Here is a 25,025-nt window from a genome sequence, read left to right on the forward strand (position 1 = left end):
GAAAGGCACCGCCCCGCCCCGCCCCGCCGTGCCGTGCCGCCCGCCCCGCCGTCCCGCCCCGCCCCTCCGCCCCGCCGCCCCGCCGCCCCGCCGCCCCGCCGTGCCGTGCCGCCCGCCCCGCCGCCCCGCCGTCCCGCCCCGCCGTCCCGCCGTCCCGCCCCGCCCCGCCGCCCCGCCCCGCCCCGCCCCGCCGCCCGCCCCGCCCCGCCCCGCCGCGCCCCGCCCCGCCCCGCCGCCCCGCCGCGCCCCGCCGCGCCCCGCCCCGCCGTGCCGTGCCGCCGCCCCGCCGCGCCCCGCCCCGCCGCCCCGCCCCGCCCCGCCCCGCCGCCCCGCCCCGCCGTGCCGCCGCCCCGCCGCCCGCCCCGCCGCCCCGCCGCGCCCCGCCCCGCCGCCCCGCCCCGCCGCCCCGCCCCGCCGTGCCGTGCCGCCGCCCCGCCCCGCCGCCCCGCCCCGCCCCGCCCCGCCCCGCCGCCCCGCCCCGCCCCGCCCCGCCGCCCCGCCCCGCCGCCCCGCCCCGCCCCGCCGCCCCGCCCCGCCGTGCCGTGCCGCCGCCCCGCCGCGCGAGGGCCCCCTCCGCGGCCCCGAGCGCGCGCGCGTCCCTAGCCCGCGAAGAAGAGCGCGGCTCCGGGGAGCGCGCGCCGCTCAGCCTCTCGGGCGCGTTCACGACGCCGGTACTACATTCGCTGCATGATGGCCGAGGGAGGCGGACCCGAGTCGGGGAACGTCGCCGCCGCCGCCGACTCTGACTCGGAGCCGGCGGCCGCTCAGCTACCGACGCCCACAACCGAGAGTCAAAAGCAGACGATAGGATCCCTCATTAAAACAACTCTGCGGAAGGGCGACAAATGGTGAGCAGCCCCCCCCCCCCCCGCTCCTCCCGTCAAATGAACCAGTCTCCGCGGCTAGCGCTAGCTCGCCAGCTAGCCAGTGCTAACGCTAACCGGCTAACGTATGCCGACAGCGCCGAAAGGGAGGAACCGAGCGCAGGTTCCGGCTCCGAAACAGAAAGTTGACGGTGCCGCTAATACTGCCACTAGCTAGCTAACGTAGCGTTCAACGGTCGGACCCCGGCGCCGGAATTAAACTCGACTGTCTGACCAGTGGCGGCTGCGGCGAAGCTTTTTGGTTGTTATTGATTGATCTAGCGAGTTGAGTCCCTCGGACGCGGCACTTTAACAGGATATTTTAGGTGAGCGTTAGCTGTACCAGAGGCCCTGGCTCCACACGGAGAGTGACCCAACGTATAAGATACTTTTTGTCACAGACCATTATACAAGCAGCACCACAAGTCACTTACGCCATACGAGCAGGGTGGAGTGATCACATTATTAAAACAACAACAGCAACAACAAAAATGGGGCAAAACTCCGCAGACTGTGGAAAACAAAGGAAGAGTAACCCGATCAAAAAAGAATATCAATACGATCCAAATAAGGCACCTAGAAATACATACACGTGGAAGAAATTAGCAAAAACTGTAAACATTCAATTATATATATATATATATATATATATATATATATATATATATATATATATATATATATATATGTGTGTGTGTGTGTGTGTGTGTGTGTGTGTGTATATGAATGTTTCTATGCAAACTGTAGCAGAGTATTATCTGTCAATCAAGTTATGTCCTAGTAAAACATTGCCTGAAATTGTGTCAAGAAAAAGAAAAAACGCGTAGCAGCGGTACGTGTCTGCGTTATCTTTTTAGAAAGGCTGGCTTTCATGGCAGCAGATATGGTTCAGAACGATCCTGACCGCTTGTCACAGGAGTGATCCTCAAACTGAGTCTTCATCGAGGGGCGTCTTTGTCGTTGGACGTTGGTCCCATTCACTGAAAGAACAAACAACTCCCCTCAGAGCAAACTTGTTCCACAATGAAGTTACGGTTAGTCAGACAACGTTTTAGTTCTGTCACCGAAGTTTCTTCTCGAAGTAGTTTCCCCGTGCTTCTGGCACCTGAAGCTACTGATGAGGAAATGTTAATAATCATAATTAAAACCGCAACTTGATTGTTTCCTGATTGACATGGAGTGGTGATGTGACTGCAAGGAAAATCGACTAATAACTGCTATTAATTATAATTATGCTTTAACCAAGAGGCCTTTTAAATGTTGTCTCTGCAATGACTTCACATTAAGGGGGAAATAGACTTAACTTTTTTGCTTTGACTTATCATTATGTAGTTAATGTTAATTGCACAGTGTAATGGATGTAGAATAATGACACCGTTGCTGTTCGTTCCATATAAACCTCGCTTTCACTATGCAATTCATACTGCATACTCATTTCCACGGAGCGCTCTGAGGAAAAAGAAGAGCGATCCATCCGGTTGTTTTTGTGACAGTGGCACAAAAGTTGTCTATTGCCCCTTTAACTGCAATGTGAAGTCATGCTAACAAGCTTATGCAGACTCGTACTTGTGACGAGAATAAGGCATTCTTGCTATTCTATATCTATAAGTCCATGGAAATTTGTTTGCTAATGCAAAATGTTTTAACCCATATCTCTCTATCTACTTACTAAATTTAAATATCTAAGTCTATTTGCTTTTTTTAGGTTTCTGATAGATAGCCGATGGTTCAAACAGTGGAAGAAATATGTGGGATTTGACAGTTGGGACACGTACAATGTTGGGGAGCAAAGCCTCTATCCAGGACCTATCGATAATTCGGGTCTTTTTTCAGGTAAAGCATGCGTTTCCGATTATAGCCTAGATTCTTTTGTTATACTTTTTTTTTTTTTTTTTTTAATCCACTCTTTTGTATAACATTTCATTTTGATTTCTGTCCTTTGCGCAGACCATGTGACACAAGTCCTTAAAGAACACCTTATAGATGAGCTTGACTATGTCCTCGTCCCCACGGAGGCATGGAACAAGCTGGTCAGCTGGTATTGTTGTCTGGAGGGCCAGCGGCCTATTGTCCGGAAGGTGAGGTTTGTTAAGACGGTCTCATTTTGGGCTGCTCGCAGATTGCTTCCTTCTTAAGACATGTCTCCTCTTTCTCCAGGTGGTTGAACATGGCATGTTTGTCAAACATTGTAAGGTGGAGGTATATTTATTGGAATTGAATTTGTGTGAAAATGATAACATGGACAATGTGGTCACCCGGCATTTCAGTAAAGCTGACACTATAGGTAAGATTTTCACAACAAAACAGTCTTTTGAAATTCACCTCCTTATTTGCTTTCAATTTAGATTTCCTTTTAAGTCTCCCAGTCTTTAATTCTGTGTTGTTGTGTTTTTTTTTATTTTTTTTTATTTTTTAAGTTTTTTTTTATTTTTTTATTAATACACATTTCCTTGCATGCCTCTCTTGCAGATACCATAGAGCAGGAGATGAGGTGGCTTTTTGAAATCCCATCAGAGAAAGAGACGAGGCTCTGGAACAAATACATGAGCAACACGTACGAGCAGCTGAACAAGCCAGACAGCACTGTTCAAGATGCTGGTCTCTTCCAGGGACAGGTACAGGAATGCAATGCTGCTCCAATAGCTTTTCAGCTCACTGAGCATCAAATCGGACATTTGGTTGACCCATAAAAAAGAGCTCAGCTTATTTGTGCACATTATCACCGATAGACTAGGTTTTGTATTAGCTTTTTGACCAGTAAGTTTCTAATTTATTGGTTTTTTTTTTGTTTTGTTTTGCTTTTTGTTTTTTTTTAAATGTAAATTTTACCTGGGGAAATCAAAACTGTAATTACCGGAGCCAAACATCAAGGAAGTGCTGTAAAGCATAACACACCTTTCCCGCGGTTTTGTACCTGAAAACCAAAGTTATAGTTCAAGAACCTGCGTTCAGAGGGGGTGGGTGGGAATTAAAAGAGGTGCCATTCTCCATACTACAAGTCAAGAGTACCATCAAAATGATTCTCAAATTATCTTAAGGTAAAAAAAGTTATGTAGTTTTGCTTTAAGACTTGCCCACGACAGTAAGCTACGGAGTGAAAGTAATTATCATAGAGAGGCTGATTCACATAACATGAAACTTTAAATTCCAGCACATCTCTAAACATACTGCCACCTGTTGGTTATTTATCAGATGACACTATTTGTAGACCAGTCTGTCAAACTGTTGATGAAAGGTAACCACTGATGGGCTTAAAAATGGTTTAAATGTTGTTGTTATTATAATTATAATTATTATTATTATTATTATTATTTTCTCCTTTTTTCCTTTTTTGTGGCAGGACGATCATGGCTTTCTTTGCTCAGCTGCTCATATTCTAACTTTTTACACTTTTTTGCATAAAATGGTGCCAGTTTCTTTCCCTCTCAAATACGAGTGTTGTATTGATAAGTAGATAGATACTTTATTATTACAACTAGGCATGATCGTTAACTGTTATCCGACAATATTAAAATATTAGAACACTGTCCCCTGGGGGGAAAAATAAAATAAAATCCCCCTTTTTTTTTTTTATTGGACTTAAGAAATTATAAATATAAAAAAAGAGAATCATAGATATATTTTTATTTACAAACACAGCTCTCTGTGCTATCTTGGAGGGATGTGGAGCTGTTCCATATATGTAGCCGTTCCTCCATATAAAAAAAGGGAAGGGGAAAACCTCTTTCAGACCTGCCAACCTGTACACATATTGTGAACCAACCACTCAATTCTTGGTCAAAATACACAGGTACGAAATGCCAGCTGAAACTACGCAAAAATAATCAACACAAAACAGTACTATGCATTTATTCTATATTTAAACTACATCCCTGGCATTGGACCAGATGCTACAACCTGTGGTTCTGTAACCCCTCTCCTCTCACTCGCTCAACATCCACTGATATGCAGCACTGAGCCGACATTATTATCCACCGAGACGTAATGCTGCATTGTGAGGTGAAATGGGAAATGGGGGAGTAATGGTCAAGCACAAAAATGTAAGATGCGCCGATTGATCGGCCGGTGACAGGAATTGGTCGGTTTTCACCGGCAGGTATATGTAGCTGATTCTGTGCTGGTCAAATTTACAGCCCGATACTGTGCTCATGTACTCATAACAATGCTCCGATACTCACACCCGATACAACCGTAACGTGACGTAGTTGCCTAGTTGACGCTCAAAAAAGAGAATGAAAGAGAATGTCTGCTGTTTGGAGGTGATTCAAAGTAAATTAAAAGATTATATAAATTATTCATCTGTCGCCCGACAATGTTCCAACATTGTGCAGACTGCGTATATCACTGTCACTACAGCGGAGCGTCTGCTCTGCTTGTTCCTAGTGCACGAACTCTGCTCGGGATGAAAGGTTCGACTCTTTTTTGAGACTCTGTTCTTGACCAGTCACTCGGTAAAACGAGCCGTTCCATTTGATTCAGGTGGTTTAATGCACGGTGAGCGAAGGAGAACTTCCAGTGAACGCCAGCGAGAAGAGTCGACCATTTATAATTATTATTATAACTTTCTTTTTGCAATGATTGCAATTCATTTTTGAATGGCAAGTACCATATAAATATAATAGAAAGGTTTTATTTGCACTTAAAGTGAACGAGGCAGTGTTATAGTATGTTACAGTAGTTATATGTTTTGTCCTCCTAAAACTCAGTGAGGGTTACAGGTTGAATTATACTGAAACTTGGTGACAGTCCCATATTCTATTTTAGTTGAACTCAGTGACCGTTCCATGTTGTATTTTATTTTATTGGAACTCAGGCACAGCTTCATGTACTATTATTGTTCCATAGTGAATAATGAACAATAATAAACACAAAAAATGTCAAAAGTGTCAGTCAGCAATCTCACTATTGTGGTAACTGAAAATGGCAGCGTTAGTCCGTATGCAGCTGTCCTGTCACGAAAGCGTGATGACGTCACGCGACCTGTCACCTGATTGGGCCACAATGTCAAAGATATTTAATAGTCAATGTTTTATTATGAACATACAATTGAATGCAAATCAGAATTGTCAGAAGGAAAATTGGGGAAAAAAATGCTTGCAGTGATTGGCTGGCTTGTAGCTGCAGCGGTAGTAGGCCGATCGCACGTCGCAATAAACCAAGTTCCAAGTTCAACTTTATTATCATTTGTATTTACTACAATAAAATACTCAGACTCTCTCTGCCTTAACCAGAACGCTTGTGGTGATTGGCTGCAAGCAAAACCAAAAACATTTTTTCTTCTCGAGATCTGGCTAAAAAAAGGATTGAATGGCTGAATCGTTTGACAGGAGAAGTTTCAATACTACTTGGTATTGGGTTATCGGTTGATACCTCAAAGGTATTGATTACCAATGCCTTTACCCTACTGCTGTTGTATGTAGCAACAGATTGTTGTTGGAAAACTGAACACTGATTTATTTTCCTGCAGGTGCTTGTGATTGAACGGCAAAACGAGGATGGCACATGGCCCAGACAAGCCTCCCATCCCAAGTAAGTTCAAAACCTCTCCCTGGTACGAAGTGGGTGGTGGACGTCCTCGTGTGGTGAAATATAGTCTTCTGTGTCCACTTGTATTTCAGTGTTTCTGACACGTGACTTTGCTTACACTTAACAGATCGAGTGCAACTCCACTGAGAAATTTCACTACCTCCCCGAAACTCTCCTCCAACTCGTCAGCAACCATTTCCTCAACAGTGACCAACGGAGACAACAGCAGCAGCCCTGGCTACACGCTCAACAACAGTAATTCATCTGGCAACAGGTGAGAACACCTTTCCACATTTTCAGATGAAACCCACACAGTGGTTTTGATTCTCACTCAGAGGTGAAAGGTGCTCATAACAGGGACGAAAGGAAGTTAAATTCTGAGAACATAAGGGGAGTAATCAAATGTATTTAAGTTGGATAATATAAGGTGAGGATTATAAATGTGCAGTAACTTCTATGAAATTAAGATTTGTGTCAAAATAGAATTGAAGATTACTGGTTTGAGAGTAATTCAGCTCTTATTATTATTATGGGTCCAGCACAAAGTGCAGGAGCCCTATTGTTTTTGTTCATATTATTATTATTATTATTATTATTATTATTATTATTATTATTATTATTTGGGGTCCAGCACTAGGGGCAGGGACCCTATATTTTGAGTAATTAAGGCACTATGCAGTTATATATCAGCTTAATAATGAAAATGTGACATAAAAGAATGTTTGAAAGCTTTATGACAAAATTCTTTGTAGTTCGAGATTTATCTGATACTTTACAGAATTAGAATCTTCAGAGGGGAAGAAACACAAGTCAAGACAGACAAGGGTTATGATAACACTAACTTCTCTGGTCACACTTGGCCTGATCACACTTAGCCTGTGTCTCTGTCCTGCTCTTACACCCACATGCATATGCTCACCACACAGACAATAAGAATGTCAAGAGTCCTGTTTGTCCCATCATTGTTAACAATGGTAAATTCTAATTTGCATCTTTCCATTTAAAAGTAGTTCTCCACCAGATGAGGGCTGAGTCATGCTCATTATAAATACTGTCTGTCTACAATGATAACCGGTTATTGTATTGTAACGGCTATATGTTGACAAATTGGACCAAATCAAGTAGAAAAAAGACTGAAACTAAAGACATTTCCTGTATTGAAATATTATTTTAGTTAGTTTTGTACGTACACAATATAGTTTCAGGTAGTTTTCGTTTTTTCACCTAGTTTTGGTTTAGTTTCAGATAACTGTACAGGGATGCAAACATATGTATGGTGAAAAAAGGTCTGAAATATACTTAGGGCGGTAGCCAACAGTTTTCCAGGTTCCAATGAATGCATCACTGCCCCTGAGCGCAGCATTGCTTTGGAGCGCTTTCACCCTGAGACTGGAGCAGTGTTTGCATCTTAGTTCTAATGTAACATCCGAGAACGAGTCCACTAGTTAATCGAACGCAGAGGCCGTCGTTCTGTCGGACAGATTAAAACATAAATAAAAGTGTGTGTGTGTGTGTGTGTGTGTGTGTGTGTGTGTGTGTGTGTGTGTGTGTGTGTGTGTGTGTGTGTGTGTGTGTGTGTGTGTGTGTGTGTGTGTGTGTGTGTGTGTGTGTGTGTGTGTGTGTGTGTGTGTTAAAATGGGTTACCCCCCCCCCCCCCCCCCCCCCCCCAAAATCTTTGGATCGGTTTCCAAAATTGATCAGAAAAATGTGTGAGAGTGACTGTGAGAGTGTCCCTGTTGAGCATGGAGATTTTTTGTTTCTTTCAATATGAAAATTTAATAAAATAATATTCATGTAAAATAAAGACAAATGTTTTTAGGGACATGCGATTGCTCCCTCTCCAATGTCTCCATTACACATGAGGCATTTTCGCACCGAACAGTTGCTGGGACTCCCCGAGGGGAACTGGGGATATCCCCCTCGAAAATACCTTCAAGGGCCTTTTTTCTGATTGTATTCGCACTGCACCGGAACTCTGAAGTGACGCTGAAGTGACATCGGCCAACTGTCCTCAGTGTGCCTGGGGCGAGGGACCATGGACTTCCGCCTGGACCAATCACTGTGCACTTGCGTCACTTAAGGCTCCCCTTGTGCCGGTTGATCCCTGCCCTGGAGTAGTGGCTACAAAGGTCCCTCAAAATGGAGTTCTAAGAACTATGAACGTTCCTAGTTCTTGCAGTGCGGACACCAAAAAAAAGGGACGGTTCCTCCAAAGGTTCTGAGAACTATGAAACATTTCAGAGGACACACGGCGTTATTTTTATTTTATTTTTAATCTTGGCGTTTTTCCGGCTAAAAGTATCTGAAACACGACAACAACTGAACCAAGTACCGGGATGTCTCAGACCTTTCTTGTCTTTCGAGTTTGATCAATATCAATTTACATTTGGAGCTGAAATCAGGGAAAAACTGTCGTAATTTCATTAGTTTCAGGAGCGGGCCGCTTTTCGACATCATCCAAAGTGATATAAGTCCAAGCTTTGCCTCTTGGAAGTAATTTCCCTCCAGCCACTTGCGAGTACAACATCTACACAGACAGCTTGAGCCGGGGCTTCGTTTAAAGGGAACTCAGAAAACTGTTGAGTGCTGCGTTTTACAAAACATGTGACACGAACAGCCAATCGTACAACAGGAGCCATTATTATTTGGGGGGGGGGGCATTATTTTTTCAAGCACCGGAGGGTGGATATTTCAGTCGGCAGCTTGGGCATGGCACTGGAATGAGGCGCTGAAATCTATATTGCGATTCGGTCTGGTAGATACTGCTTGTATGAGAACCGGTACCGGATTTCGGTACCCAAACATCCCGCGCATGCTCATGTTGTCATTGAGACATTTGGGTTCACACAATCGGCTCCTCCAGGTAAAGTGTGGATAGTTTCAGGGTTGCAGTGCATGTTTGAAAGCCGCTTAACATTGCTCATGTTCCAATGGCACCTGTCAAGGGGTGGGATACATGAGGCAATAAGTGAACCGTTAGTTCTTGAAGTTGATGTGTTGGAAGTAGGGTTGAACAATTTGGGAAAATAATCTAATTGCGATTTTTATTGTTTTATATATTTTTTATGTTCTTTACCTTCTGTATTATTTACTAAGCACAAGCAATAAATCTTTCTATAGTATGACCAGCACAACATTGAATACAGTCAACATATAAACTGCTCTTTCCTGTAGCCCTGGCCCACGTGTTATGATGAAATGCGATGAATTGATATGAATACATATCTTTATTTAACTATTGAATGGTAAAAAGAAAATCACAGAATATTGACTGATTGATTTACCTTCAAGCCTTGCAATTGTTTGAATCTGAAAATTAACAATCGAAAATGAATATGCAGTGTTTGAGCAGAAATGTATGATTTTATAGAAATCTTGCGTGCATACTTCCACATACACCCTCTTTTTCCATTTTTTGGGGCCCCTTTCTGAAATCTCACAACAAAGGACAAAGAGCGAAGGAACAAAATAGAAGAATCATATAAAAATATGATTTGGATTGTGACAATAATAGATAGATAGAAGATAATATAATGTTAAACGGAACATGATGCAGTTATATGAGGAGGAGAATTAGGAAAAAAGTCAAATTGGAGAATGTACAAAGCCGACACGGAGGTGGTGGGTAGAGAAGAGACTCACTTGCAGTAGTTTTGAAAACTGCGTCCCTTTTCAGTGAGCCGGATGATGAAAGGAGCCGGCCTTACGGCTTACAAGCATTTCTTTTTACTATGAAATTGTTTGAACTTTATTTATTTTATTTTTTTACACGACAAAAAAACAACTGTATTTATAATGGTTTAGTCTGACTGGACTCAATTAACATCCTCTAAAACAAATCATACAATACACAATTATAATGAAAGCAAGACATTTCCGATTGTTTTAAATTAAATGTTATATTCCAAATAGTTTTCTTGCTCCATTGTCTTCTAACGGAGCACACTCTGTTCTAGACAGCGTTATAAATACAAGCAGGAAGCTCAAGCAGCATCCAGAAATGACCATCCATCTGCTTATTTTTGTGGTCAAGCAGGTACAGATTGTGCCTGCGGGCCTCTTGTACAACCTTCCTCTGGAACGCTTCCATCTTGAATTACCTGAAGCGCACGGTGTCCCAAAAATTGGGAGGTAAAATTGCCACGCGCCGCTGTTGCGAACACAGCAATGACTTAATTTCTGGCGCGCGCACTAAACGACACTATGGCTGCCGTGACTACAAAGCAGGCTTGAGGCGCTGCACGTTGTTTTATCCTCCTTGAAACAAAGTGCACCATGTTTAATTGAACCGTCTTCAATTTATCCCATTATTGCCATTGGTGCAATTGTACAACTAACCTGGACCCTATGCTTTGCTGCCTGCAGCTATATGTTTTATTGTATTTTATTGATTGAATAACTTGTAAGAGTTTACTGCAGCTCTGCCATCACCTCTTCTCCCTCGACAGAATGGGTGGCTACAACTCCTACAGCTCTTCCTACAACTACAGAGAGTCACAGTCACAGCCGGGTCTCTGTGGGCTCAGTAATCTGGGGAACACCTGCTTCATGAACTCCGCCCTACAGGTAAAACACCAACGATGGCTATGTTTATATATGAAAAGCAAATGTTTATTTTTAAAATTCCAATACAAAAAAAAAGGCCACCTGTAAGAACCTGTTGCACCCTCATGACTTTCTTCATGTTTTCTTTCTGTCTATGATTTCTTCATCCAGTGCCTGAGCAACGCGTGTCCCCTCACTGAGTACTTCCTGAACGACCAGTACGAGGCGGAGATAAACCGAGACAATCCACTGGGAATGCGAGGGGAGATCGCGGAGGCCTACGCTGACCTGGTCAAGCAGATGTGGCTCAGTCGCAGCAACTACGTGGCACCGCGCACCTTCAAGGCAAGACCATCTCCCTTCCTGGTTGTAACATGTGCTGATGTCCAAAATGGCAGTCCTACAGAATAGACAATAATAGCATGAATTGACACGATCAAATCCAGCTCGGCATCTCAAACTTTACCTATGTGTATGATCGGACCTTATTCAGAACACACTGCCAGTACATGGTAACATGTGGTTGCGTACCTTTTGTTAATTGTTGTAGACCCAGGTCGGGCGCTTTGCCCCCCAGTTTTCCGGCTACCAGCAGCAGGACTCCCAGGAGCTTCTGGCCTTCCTGTTGGACGGGCTCCATGAAGATCTCAACCGCGTCAAGAAGAAGCCTTATCTCACCGTGAGGGACGCAAAGGGCCGTCCATATGAGGTACAGCATGTTTTCTGCCAAAAAACAAGAACTGGATGTTAATCGAAAGCCCAAATTTATTTTTATTTTTATCATTGACTGAGGTATTTTAATGAGAACCAGTGAATCATGTGACGGCTTTAGACGTGTATTTTAAAAGCAACTAAATTATGGTTGGGGCTGAAGAGATTTCAAAGAGATTATATAAACACCAAACTTTTATATTTATAAGTGTGACTTTATGGAATGGAGAACTTTCAATTTAGTTCGTTCTCCCTCTTCTGCATCACAGATAGTTGCTAAGGAAGCTTGGACTAACCATCGTCTGCGTAACGACTCCATCATTGTGGACATCTTCCACGGTCTGTTCAAATCCACCCTGGTGTGCCCGGAGTGCTCCAAAGTGTCTGTCACCTTCGACCCCTTCTGCTACCTCACCCTGCCGCTGCCCATGAAGAAGGACCGCACCATGGAGGTGTTCCTGGTGTGCTCGGACCCCCAGTCCAGGCCCACACAGGTGAGATGGTGATACAGGCGTCTGCGGAAAGGTAGCACGGTCCTCAGCCCTTCAGCCAAAGTGGACTCAACTCTGCATCTGTTTGTATTTAATCAATATTGTAGGGCTGTCATCATTCCTTTTAAACTACATGCTGATCTGTGTTCCAGAGAAAAAATGTCACAGCCAGAAATAGTAAATGTCAATTCATCAGTCACATTATTTCCAGGACTGCCTGGAAAATATGTTCATACGTCCTTGGTCAGTTTTTTTCAGGGATGGATGAAATTTCGATATTGTGATATGAGACTTATAGAGATGGATAGATATAGAGATCTTCTGGGATTGTGGTTATCAGAATGTCGTGACATTGTTAAACGATGACATCAAGGCTGCATTACAGTGACGTGTCATAGCCAAACCAAACAGCCATAATGCTGAATCTGATAGTAAAAGTGACATGGATTTGAGACTACAGTTTTAATTACAGTGTCTTTGTTTTAAGTGTTGAACGAGGTGAATATGCAGCTAAAGATCAGGATGTTCCTCTCTGCTTATCAGTACAGGGTGGTCGTCCCCAAGCTGGGCTCGGTGTCGGATCTGTGCACGGCTTTGTCCAGACTCTGTGGAATTCTCCCAGAGAACGTAAGAGCTTCACCTTCACGACACAAATGCTCAAAAACTTTTGTTTTCAGTTGTTTTGAACCTTAATACTGGAGTGATATACTGTTGTTTTTAATAATACTTAATTCTTTCCTCTAGATGGTGGTGGCTGATGTTTATAATCACAGGTTTCATAAGATTTACAGACGGGATGACGGGCTCAACCAAATCATGGAGAAGGATGACATCTTTGTGTAAGAAAAGAACCATGTTGTCAGGATGGCTGCTGGGACCAGAGATTTATATCTTTGTAACTGTGTGTGTGTGTGTGTGTGTGTGTGTGTGTGTGTGTGTGTGTGTGTGTGTGTGTGTGTGTGTGTGTGTGTGTGTGTGTGTGTGTGTGTGTGTGTGTGTGTGTGTGTGTGTGTGGCAGATATGAGGTGCAGGAGGAGGATGGTGAGAGGATAAACCTGCCGATATACTTCAGGGAGCGTCACTCCAAGCAGAGCGGCAGCTCCACCGGCACTGTGCCGTTCGGCCAACCGCTGCTGCTCACCGTGCCCAGACACAACCTGATCGCAGACGCTCTCTACGACCGCATCCTGGAGCGAGTTGGGTGAGTGACGCTGCTCTGACTTCATCAGGCATAATGTGTAAACTAATGTAAAAGGGAGGGATGGTGATTTTTCTCAGAAAAAGAGAGGTTCTCAGACGGGTGAGTGGATGGATTTGACAAACGGGTAGTTTCATAGATTGTTGAGCTCTATGACACAGGCTGATCGTGGATGGGTGTAATATTAATATTCAAAACTAAAAATACCCCTGAACCCAGGGCAAAGATCAAAATTACGACTCAAGGACTACACGGCAAAACATTTATTTTAAGTCAGAAAAGCCCTGCATCTGCATCCTCGGTCATGTCATGTATTTAAACTTTGCCAGAAGCAAACGTAGGAATATTTTTTTATATACTCACAGCATGAACATAAATACAATACCATTCTCAACTTTTGAAATGCTTAGTATGTGAGTAACGCTTGTCTCAACACATACTTTGGCAACCATTAACCATTAATATACTGTGTGTGTGTGTGTCTGTCTGTCTGTCTGTCTGTCTGTCTGTCTGTCTGTCTGTCTGTCTGTCTGTCTGCTCTTTTATAGTGCTGGCTTATGACAATTAAGTTTGTCAGGAACAAATATGTGAACATCCGATGAGATCTGTAACTCTTAACTTTATGCCTTGTGTGTAAGAGTCCTGTGAGACACGTTAACAAGGAGCCATAAAGTTTATTTGAACATTTGACATGACATATTGTTTTACACATTGCATTGTGCTCAATGTGCCGAGTAACTGGCAGGACGAAGGGGGATAAATGGCTGGTTTTTTGGATGGTAAATTTAGATGAGTAGTCGGGCGGGGCAATAAAAATACTGTACTATTCACTGCACACTTCTGTTATAGAACTATTAGTCTCAATAGACTATTAGGCACAATACAAAATTCATGTTAATAGATGCCCATAGATACCTATGAACATAGGGTGTGCATCATTTTTCTTTCCCGTTGAGATTCAAGCGGTTTATTCGTCACATACATATACATACGTTCATAGATATATGCAGTGAAATGTCATTGCAACGCAACCAGAGATTATCCACATTAAGCTCTAAAAATACAAAAATGTGCGTATTTGTGGCTTTCGTCGCGAAGTGCGGGTTTGTGGCGTAGCCAAATTGTTTTCCTGCTCCGTAACTTGTTCTCTGGCTCCATCGCTAGCTCTGTTAGCCTTTCTAGCCGTCCAGCCCATAGGGAACATTTTGTGGATTTTCTTTATTTATTTTTTATGATTTAAATATTTTAATACATTTTAGTTTTTTATAAAATGTATTGAATTATGATTATCAAAAATCACGGAGGACGGAAGTTAGAATCTGTTATATCAACAGATTTTATGTTGGAGTCATTAGAACATAATGATTGAATTATAATTATTTTTTCCATTAGACACCGAGCATGCACGGCTCATTTTTAGTTTTAAAGATATATTTGACGTGACTCTTGACATCAGAGTTTTGTATTGGGTACATACACTGATATGACACGCAGGTTTACTCCTGTATCAGACAGATATCATTTGCCAGTATTGGTATTGGCCTGAATCTGAAATTGTAGCTGTGTTTTGAATCAAAATAATTTGAATGCCTGAGATTAGTTTTAGGGTTCTTTTTATATTTATGCTCACCCTGTGCACAAGGAAAATGTTGTTCTGTGTAAAATCCACATTTTGAGTGGGGTTTGCTTCCATTTACTGGGTTCTAAAGCAACCTTCCTCTCTGTTTATTGTTGCAGACGCTACGTGAAGCAGCCTCAGAGCCCCTGCAGCGAGGGCCGGGCCTCTGCCTCTGCCTCCGCCTCCTCTGCCAGCTGCAGCCAGGCTGCTGAGTGTTCACCATCATCCAGTGTGAGCGCCAGCGCGACGGGATGCAGCAGCCCGTTGTCTGACGGAGCCTCCTGCAGCGCCAGCTCCAGCAACGGCAGCAACCACTCAGGGACCTGCAACGCACCCAACGGGCAGTGCGACGGTAAGATACCAAACCACATTTGTATTCAAATGTGGCACGGCTTTCCCCCATAAATCAATTAATAGAGTTTCAGTCCAATCACAGTCATCTACCTAAAAGTCTTTAGGTAACCACACCCCCATTTTGTTAGATGGCTATGATTGGATAATTGTGGGGTGGGGGGGGTTGCAACATAGCTTTTTAGATCAATTACTAGTGGTTTTTTTCATTTATGCTACTGGGCAGGGCTCCAGAATGAAGCCTCAGCTCTCTATCTCAAACATACGGACACACACTAGGACTGCTAAATGATGGTTCGATATTTGCATGCTATTTGAGTTGTTAAAAAAAAAAAAAAAAAAAAATTGAATCTGAAAATTAACATAAAAAAAAAAATATATATATATACAGTGTTTCAGAAGAAATGTAGAATTGTTTATGGAAGTTTTGCACACATACATCCTCTTTTTGCACGCAAGTCAATGAGCTTTGTCCGTGTGCTCTTTTTTTATCCGCCAGCTGACCAGGTGATGGGGCAGCTTCCATGCTCATTAAATTAAAGAAAAAAAAAAAGGTTAATAAATGAACAGACAGACACAGTGTTCTGGAAGAGGCTCAGTCCGGACTCTACAGGTGCTCCAGGCTCTGTCAGCAGCACCTGCCCCGCACCACGGCCCGGGATGGAGCACCGGGTGTCACTGGGGGGCAGTGTGGAAACGGTTAAAACAATCGCTTCGTTAGGCTGTTTTTTGTTTTTTTTTCCTCTCCATATTTTGAGGGCCGCTTTCTGAAATCTCACAACAAAGGATAAAGAACTTACCGTGTAATTATCCCGGAGAAAGGAGCCGTCCCACCCCCAGGTCTGGGTCTCTGCTCCCCGGAGGGGGAGAAGAAAGCGGCGGTGGTGGCAGCTGGGGGCCGCGGATTGGACGATTGAAACTTTGCACCATTGAAATCGCCCAGGCCCAACGTGCAACACACACCAATTCTCTCTCCCTCCTCGTGTTTCACATGATACATGATGATTAAAAAAAACAAAAGAAAACAATGCTGGCATATTTGCAAGTCACGCAGGTGTTCCTAGTTGCTCCTAGCTCCTCCTAACTTGGTTGCATTGTCTCCAAAAATGGTGGCAGTCTGGAGGCCTGGCTACGGGGGTCCGTTGTTTTTACTCTGTACGTCTATTTTTTCATTATTGCCTCAGATTACTTCTAAAAGCTTATTTCTTGTTCTCCTTGACCAGGTGAGGAGGAGGCCATGGACCACCAGGTGAGCCCAGAGCCAGAGAATGGCCAGTCGGATGAGGACGAAGAGGAAGAGACTTCTGAATTGGAAAATGGGCCAAAAAGCAACTCGGTCAAGCTGTCCTCCACGCCGCCGAAGCTCTTCACCTTCAGCATGGTCAACTCCTATGGAACGGCCAACATCAGTCCACTGCCTTGCGATGGGAACGTCCTCAAACTGAATCGTCAGTGTTGCTTCAAAACCAAAATTTGTGGATTTTTCAATGGATGTGTTTTCATTCCAACTGACGATGGGCCCTTTTCTCTGCAGCACATTCCACAGTGGCGATCGACTGGGACTCGGACACAAAGAAGCTGTGTTACGACGACCAGGAAGCAGAGGTCGGTGGCTTTAATAGTCAGACACGCAAGAATTACCAAGCTAGTGGTCCCTCATCTCATTATAGTGTGTGAATAAGTGAGTGAGTCCGTCGCACTCTGAATACAAGAATCTTTGTGTACAGGCCTTTGAGAAGCATGAGAGCGTGCTCCAACCCCAAAAGAAGAAGACCACCGTGGCTCTGAGAGAATGCATCGAGCTCTTCACAACCATGGAGACGCTGGGAGAGCATGACCCATGGTGAGGGACAGCTGCGGTAAACAGCAGATCGGGGGAGAAAGAGTTATTGTTGCCTTATCAGCATCTCGTATTTTATCAGCGACATAATTTTCCTCTCTGCAGGTATTGTCCCACATGTAAGAAACACCAACAAGCCACTAAAAAGTTTGACTTGTGGATGCTGCCTCGCATTCTGGTCGTCCACTTGAAGCGTTTCTCCTACAACCGCTGCTGGAGGGACAAACTGGATACTGTGGTGGATTTCCCTATCAGGTTGTTACTTGTGTGTGTGTGCAGTGTTTCCCCACCAACACCACTTCCGCCACGAATTATAGTTTTCCGAGCTCCTGTGAACGCAGCATCGCTTCCTGCTGTCTCTCCAACCGATACAAACTTGGGGCGCTTTCTAATCCGCCTGAACCGGAGAGCCGCGTCTGCGTCTTCTGACGTAAAACCAGAGAACAAGTCCAATATTTATTAAATCACTGATGGAGTCGTTCTTTCAGATGGATTAAAAAAAAAAAAAAAAAGTGAGTGTGAGACCTTGGTTGGACATTGACACTAGGGGGAGATGGTGCATCAACTGGAGCGCTGCATGAGGAAGTTAATTATCATTTTTGAGAACTTGCAAAGGGTGTGGCCATTGTCCCACTTTTTTGCCATCCCTTATCTATTGTGGGTGGCTGAATGACACAACATTTTAACGGCCAGGAAATGATTTTACAAAAAAAAAGGGGGTTTTTTTTCACTGAAACCGGGAAGTGAAAATTCTGTGGCATTCAAACAACCTCTTGTTGTCATAGCAACGTTTCGGATACAAACGCTAGGTTGGGTTGGCCGTCTGCCAGTCTGATTCCGGTGTGGTAACTTGATCCACCCACGGAAAACGTCGCACAAACACTCACGTCCTGCTTCTAGAAAGCCATGTCATGCTTACTTAGGGCTCCTCAAAGATAGGTGGTGTTGTTCCTCGGTTAAATATCCACCCATGTACACACACACACACACACACACACACACACACACACACACTTTGCTGCGAGCAGTTTTGTCACAGTCGGCTTTTCACTTTGTCTCAGTTCTTGAAGTTTGAACCTGTTGTGGCCCCAAATCCATTTTTTTCTTTTTGCTAATTTTGTTCTCTTTCTCAGGGACCTGAACATGTCTGAATTTCTGTGTGATCCCAACGCTGAACCGTATATTTATGACCTCATTGCTGTCTCGAACCACTACGGTGGAATGGGAGGGGGCCACTGTAAGTCACCGTTTACCATGGTCTGTCCTTAAGAGTTTTAGCATTGTCCGATGTCCCCCATGTGTGTGTACGTTTCTGTCTCCGTATAGTTGATCCATACATCGACTAAATCTCTGTTCAACTTGTCACTTCACTTCTTTTTTGAGCATGGGAATCGTTCAGATATATATATTTTAATGCCTCAATGAAAAGGTACTTTTTCCCTGCCGTGTTTTTATTTTATTTATTTTATTTTATTATTATTTTTTTTTCCATTGTATCTCTTTCAAGCAAAACGGTGAAAGAGATATTTGATATAGCTCCCCTCTCTGCCAAACAGACACAGCTTACGGCAAGAACAAAGCGGACGGAAAGTGGCATTACTTTGACGACAGCAGTGTTTCGTCGGCCACAGAACAACAGATTGTGGTAAGAGCCGCGCCGTGCGTTCAGCCAGAGCGGTCCATGAGTTCTCTCCCGCCGCCTCGTCTCAGTTTCCTGTCTGTCGCGTGTCGGTGCCGCTTGTGGAGTAATCCCATCCCGCTCTTCTGCTTGCAGACGAAGGCCGCCTACGTGTTGTTCTACCAGCGCAGAGACGGGGAGGCCCCCGCCAAGCCTCAGCCCTCCGCCTCCCTGGGCGGAGCACCCGACGCGGCCGACGATCACATGGAGACAAACTAAGCACTGATACTGACCACTGAAGCCCCCATGGCCACTGGTAGACACTCGGACGCACACACCAAGCTACTTCAGTGACAAAAGACTCGGCAGAGTCAACACGATTGCCCCCCCCCCCCCCCCCCCCCCCCCGTGATCGTTTTAATTTCTGTTTCACATTTTATCAAATAGAGCCAAAAGCCTTGTCAAAGAAGGGCGACCCAGAAAGGCCCGTCCCCGGAGTCGTTGGCTTTACCCGGTTCTCTTCCCGGTCCGTAACGTAACGTAACGGGGGGGGGGGGGGCGGCGGGGTCATGAAAGGCTGTGTTTTCTCTCACTGGACAAACAGAATGTTAGGAAAGTCCTCAAATGCATCAGTGCAAGAACACGCGAGAAAATAAGCCAAATGCACGTTCTGTTTCAACCAAAGCGTTGTACATGAAGCAAAATGTACCTTTAGATACCATCTGGGCGAGGGGTCACTATAGGAACGCCCCTTGTTTTTATCTGATTCTCTGATGCGGAGCTCGGTTCTAGCATCGTGGTACGCACGTGCTGTGGCCCGTGGCAAGTTTGGATTGTGGATCCATGTTTTGCTTCTGTATGTTGTACCAGCTGCGAATGAACCCATTTAAGGAGAAAAAAAAAAAAAATAACAACTCAAAATCACTGCTGGTATTCTCATTGCCACATATCCACCTTGGCGTGGCCATTGGGGTTTGTTTAGCAATCATTGCCATGCGAGCGGGTGTGTTGTTTCAAGGTTTGTCTCAAGGCCTTGACAGTCGGCGAGGCAGGAAGTGTTGCGTCATTGCTCTGGTTGGACCATCCCTTCTCGCCGAGGCGCAGCTTTCTGCCGCTGTCGTCTCTCTCTCTCTCTCTCCCGGAAACTTTGATTTAAAAAAAAAAAAAAAAAAAAAAAAAAAAAAAAAAAAACAAACTCATATCCTGCTCACAAATTACCCTTGTTTTTCTTTTTTTTTTTTTTTTTTTTTATATCTTTATTTTTTTTGTCACAATGCAAGAGAGGCCTTTTGATTCCTGCAACCTGATTTAAAAAGGAAGCACTTTGAATTTTTTAAGAATTCATTATCTATCGGCTTCTTGTGTATCTAGAAATGATTCAATTGTATAATTTGGCCTTAGCATCAAGGTTCCTGATTTGTCATATTTCCAGGTATTTTTATTGTATCTTTTAAAAACGATTGGATTGCTGCCTGAGTGGATCCCGTGAGCTCACCTGGCTTATCCTTTTGGAGTCTCACATTATTGCAGCTTTGTATTAAACTGGCTGTTATTTGATATCTACAAAGCACACGGAGTGAGGCAAAATAAACCAGTATTTAAGTGATGCTTCATTAATAATAATAGTAACAATAAAAGCAATCTGCACATGCCGCTGTTCATAATGAGCAGCCCATGTCTGGGATCAGAATTGGGGCAGGACAACCTTCAGTCAAACAGCGTCCCTGGTGCACGCGATGCATACAGGCACCTGGGGTTCCCTGGATTTCATTAAGTGCTAAAGCTGTTAAACGAAACAAAATCTGGAGAGTGCTTGTGTATTACTAGAATAAAGTTAGACCTTGATTTAATATTCTAGTTAACTTTGACTTAGCGCTGTCATCTTTCTTGATGCTAAGAGGTTTGCACCATCAATAACGTTACTGATATGAGAGGCTAGGAGTATTTAAGATTTCGCACTGAATATATTATTCTAAGACCAGATGCAACAACAAGTAAATGGATATGATTCTCATAACTGTCTGGTTTTAATTTTGTGCTTTCTATATGTGGCACAGCAGCATGTAAATGTCTGCAGGACAGCAAGTGTCCTGTTTTTGCTGGTTGGTCCTGCCGTGATTTTGCTTTTGAGATTAGTACATACATATAATCATTTATGCCAACGGCGAGAGAAGCTTTACATCATATCTGCAATCCACTATTGTAAGTTGAAAAGAAATTCAGCTGTCTAGGTTCAGTGAGTTTCACCCCGAGTCATAGCTCCAATAAAACTTGGTGTAAAACTAGGTGTAAATATTCTTGCTACTTCACATGGGTATATAAATGACTGTCCTAATATTTATACATGCCAATATCTACAATGTTTTGGGAATTATTTGGATTGAAAATAGAATAAAGACTGGAAGCCTAAACAGGGTGTTCTTTTGGACTACTTGCTTTAACACAAGTGAGGAGAGTATTTCCCTTTTATTTAAACACCAGGGCCGAGCCGTACGGTTGAGGTCCCTGAACTACGTAGAGCAGTGTTTGGGTGTGCCAACGTCATTGTGGAATGTCACATAAGTACATAGGGTGAACACTTGCTTAACTAGCTGTTATGCAACCTTATTAGCATTGCACTTGTCATGTTGTTGTTTGAAAAACGTACCACAAGTACTCGTGAAGGCAAATGATGACAAAGCACTGGTGCCAAACCCCCCCCCCCCCAAAAAAAACGTATCCAATAAATTACAATGACCTTGTGTCAAAATCGACTGACATGAGGGTTTGCTAGTTACAAAACTATTATGCAATGGTGAAAGATTCCTACATGACATGCTAGATGCAGAGAAATAAAACTGAAATTTCTTTACATACAGTTAAAATGTGTTTTTCGTCTTTCTTTTCGCTCACAGCCTAAAGCGGCACGACGCAACTTGCGGTATTTGCCGCCCCGGCAGTTTTGAGCGCAATTGCACTTTTACGCCACTGTCTCTCACACACACACACACACACACACACACACACACACCTGCTTTGAAAGCACCCCAGCTCCCTCCTGGTTGCATTCCTCTCCTTCCCTCCCTCATTTGCTGCCATGACTATGACAGGAAGAGGCCACGTGACCGGTTGTAGTTCCAGTTTTCCTGGACCTGATTCACTGGTTTTTCAATACATTTTGTCGTCCGATGTTTATGTTTTCCACGTATGAGTGTTTCTCTCTCTGTTGAGCCAGTTGAAGCTTTGTGGCATGCCAGCACTTGTACTCTGTGAGGTGGGTACTGGAGGTAAGTTAAGGTGCGTTTCATTTGGGAGGATTGTGGCGCCGCCTGCGCGAGCCCCTCGTGTCTGTTACGCACATTTAAAGTATCTTTTAGAGCTTACTGTGCCTCATCACCGGGTGTCATGGCCTTTCACGGCACTGTGTGTGCGTGTGTGTGTCAACCTCTTGAATCTTCAAACTTGGTCCGGGTGTCCAAAAAATAATTTGTTTTACCGGACAAGTTTGAAATTTATTTCACGTTTCAATGAGTGTTTCAAACACATGTCGTGTCCGCATAGGTCACAGCGCACCTTGCCGCTGGGGGAGGGAACCGGGCACCCCGGCGTCGCTACCAGATGTGCTCGGCCCGGCACGACGGCTCGCACGTGCTGGTCAAGAGTGTGACGCAAACCCCGCGGCGCAATGAAGGCGAGGGCGCCGGTCCCGTCCGCCGCGTCAGGGAGGTGGAGCGGTCGCGTGTTGTGTTTGCATTTGCATTTTAACAGACATCTTGACCGGCGAGTTAATCATTCATCTTGTGCCGTGAATCACGACGCACTTTTCAGTTTCGTACCAGAAAGCTGAAGTTAGAGGGCAAGAAGTTATATAGCGTCGAACAGGAAGCGGTTGCACAGTGTCAGCTAAGGCTACAGCTCCAAAACGTTCAGTATTGCAAACCTGCCAACCCTGGGACTATACAACTACCTGCAGTATACAACTATACAAAACTAAGATGGAAATGTTAAGTTCAAACTCCAAAGGGAAGTCTCTTTCAATTTAAGTACAAATATTCATTTATATGGTACTTTGCAAATGTATTGCAATCATTACAAAAAAATAAACAATTTCAATAAATGACACTTCTTACTCTTGTCACTGCAAGTCCTCCTGGGCTCACCGTGCATTCAACCAACCCGAGCGACTCGTTGTACTGAGCGGGGGAAAAAAAACAAAGAAAAAGAGCCGAAGCATCATCCCGAGCAGAGCTCCGCTGTGCTCGACGTCAGGACGTTATCCCGCCATAAATAATGGATCTGACCTTCATCTACTTGACCTCCAAACAGCAGGCGTTCTCTTTCATTCTTTTTTTTGAGCGTCAGCTAGGCAACTTCGTCACGTCGGTGTCGGGTGTGAGTACCGGAGCATTGTTATGAGTACACGAGCACGGTACGTGTACGTTGGACCGGCGCACAGTCAGCTACATATACCTGTCGGTGAGCGATCGGCGCGTTTCACGTTTCACATGTTTACTTTACGGCCACGTCTTTGCGCTTGATTGTGACTCAACTTTCCGTTTGACGTCACAACGCAGCGGGGGATCACAAGGCCGCGCAGCGCTCAGTGCCGCGGAGGGAGGGGCGGGGTCACGGGGATGTAGCTTGATGTACTGTTGTCTTTAATTGATTTCCATCATTAAATTACAATTATATATAATTAGGGTTGTTTTTTTTAGCGCGTAGTTCCAGCTGCCATTCCCCACCTGGTACGTTGACTCTGCGTTGCGTGGTCGGTAGTTAAAACGCAGCGTGAAAGCTCCGTTTATTGCGCGGCCGAGACAAGTTGACAAGACGCAAGAAGAGTCGAGACGCGGCCTCTGTTCAAAAACAAACAAACATTTATTGATCCACTCGACGCATCGAACCGGGGCCGGCGGGGACCGAGGCGGCGGGGGGCCACGCCCTTAAAGTTCCATCGGGCGTCTCTCTCTCCCGAACGCGTGGCTTTCAGAGGACGCCTTCATTAAGTAACGGCGTGACCCCGGCGCTCGGTGGGCCGGGCCGGGCCGGGCGCTTTAGTCGGGCAGGCTCAGGAGCTTCCGGATGTCGCCCTCGACGTCTTCGGTCGGGAACCTCCGGCTGTAGCGCCGGAAGGGCTCGCCGTCGGGCCCGACCAGGAACTTCTCGAAGTTCCAGGCGACGTCGTTCCTGCAGACCGGGCTCCACACGATGAGCTTGGGGTCGTTCATCAGCACCGCGGGCTCGTCGCTGGGGCACGGGAGCCGCTCCTTCAGGAGGACGAACAGCGGGTGGGCGTCTCCCCCGTTCACGTCCACCTTCTCCAGGAGCTGGAATGCGGGCTCGAAGCCGTTCCCGGGACGGACGTACTTCAGGGACGCGAGGATCTCCTCGTTTTTCACGTTCTCCTGCGCACGGAGATACAACAAAGTTACCATGTTTCTGTTCGTTACGAGACAGGGATGAACATGAAGAATAAATGCCATTTGTACTGTTTTGTTATTACTGAAGAATTACTGCCAGTTTGTGGTTTTGATGTGCGCTGCTGTAACATCGCGGTTCCCCTCCGGAAATAAAGCATCTAAACCAACTAGAATTAGAAAAGTTTTTGTTTCATTTCCATTTTAAAATAAGTCTAAATCGACGTTGTCTATTTTGTCACGTGTCGAAGTGTTTATTTGTTATTATTCAATTTCGCCCCTTTCGTAAATGAACACACAGAAACGCGCCGGCGCGTTCCTCACCTGGTGTCCGAACTGGTTGCAGGGCACTCCCAGCACCACCAGCCCCATCCCGCTGTACCGGTCGTGGAGCTGGTTCATCTGGGAGTAGTCCCTGGCGGTGGTGCCTCAGAGGGACGCCACGTTCTCGATCAGCACCACCTTCCCCCGGAGGGAGGAGAACCGCAGCACCTCTCCCGTCAGGAGCTTGGCGGTCAGGTCGTAGAAGCGCGCGGCCATCTTCCGTTGAGGTCTGCCGCGCCGCGCCGCGCCGCCGCCGTTAAGACGGAGGCGTCCACCGCGCCGCCCCCTCCCGGACGCCTCCAAGGCGGCGCCGGCGGAGGAGGAGTGCGCTTGTTTCATGCCACGGCGCGCCCTGGTGTGAGCGCGGGCTCACGCCGGCTCAACGGCAGGAGGCCGGCGCGCACCGCACCGCACGCAGTCAAAACACACCCACCCCATCCGGGGGTCTAGGAACCGTCTAAAACGAGTCGTGGCGTTTAGTTTGATTCACCTTAATGTTACATCTGCCGTCGGCGTTTTTGAGGATTATTTAACCGTGGTTCCC

At 45.2% G+C, this 25,025-nt stretch overlaps 2 protein-coding genes across 2 annotated transcripts; one reads left to right on the top strand and one right to left on the bottom strand.

Moving 5' to 3' along the window:
• Positions 1-687: 687 nt before the first annotated feature.
• usp4 (ubiquitin specific peptidase 4 (proto-oncogene)) lies at positions 688-21,618 on the top strand (the record flags this gene model as incomplete). The annotated part of the gene is made up of 22 exons (XM_080000477.1): positions 688-848; positions 2,569-2,696; positions 2,811-2,941; positions 3,021-3,147; positions 3,333-3,478; positions 6,331-6,392; positions 6,517-6,663; positions 10,838-10,955; positions 11,106-11,279; positions 11,485-11,643; positions 11,915-12,139; positions 12,680-12,763; positions 12,881-12,975; positions 13,155-13,337; positions 15,072-15,304; positions 16,527-16,751; positions 16,838-16,908; positions 17,031-17,146; positions 17,249-17,398; positions 18,277-18,380; positions 18,700-18,788; positions 18,918-21,618. The coding sequence occupies 22 exons, from the start codon at positions 688-690 to the stop codon at positions 19,038-19,040; spliced, it is 3,051 nt and encodes a 1,016-aa protein (XP_079856603.1). The 3' UTR covers positions 19,041-21,618.
• Positions 21,619-23,599: 1,981 nt separating this feature from the next.
• On the bottom strand, positions 23,600-24,779 carry gpx1b (glutathione peroxidase 1b). The gene is made up of 2 exons (XM_080000212.1): positions 24,482-24,779; positions 23,600-24,145 (listed from the first exon to the last, which is right to left on the bottom strand). The coding sequence occupies exons 1-2, from the start codon at positions 24,695-24,697 to the stop codon at positions 23,795-23,797; spliced, it is 567 nt and encodes a 188-aa protein (XP_079856338.1). The 5' UTR covers positions 24,698-24,779; the 3' UTR covers positions 23,600-23,794.
• Between the last annotated feature and the right edge of the window lie 246 nt (positions 24,780-25,025).

Source organism: Zeus faber (genome assembly GCF_960531495.2).
Source record: "Zeus faber genome assembly, chromosome: 5".
Lineage (NCBI taxonomy): Eukaryota > Metazoa > Chordata > Actinopteri > Zeiformes > Zeidae > Zeus > Zeus faber.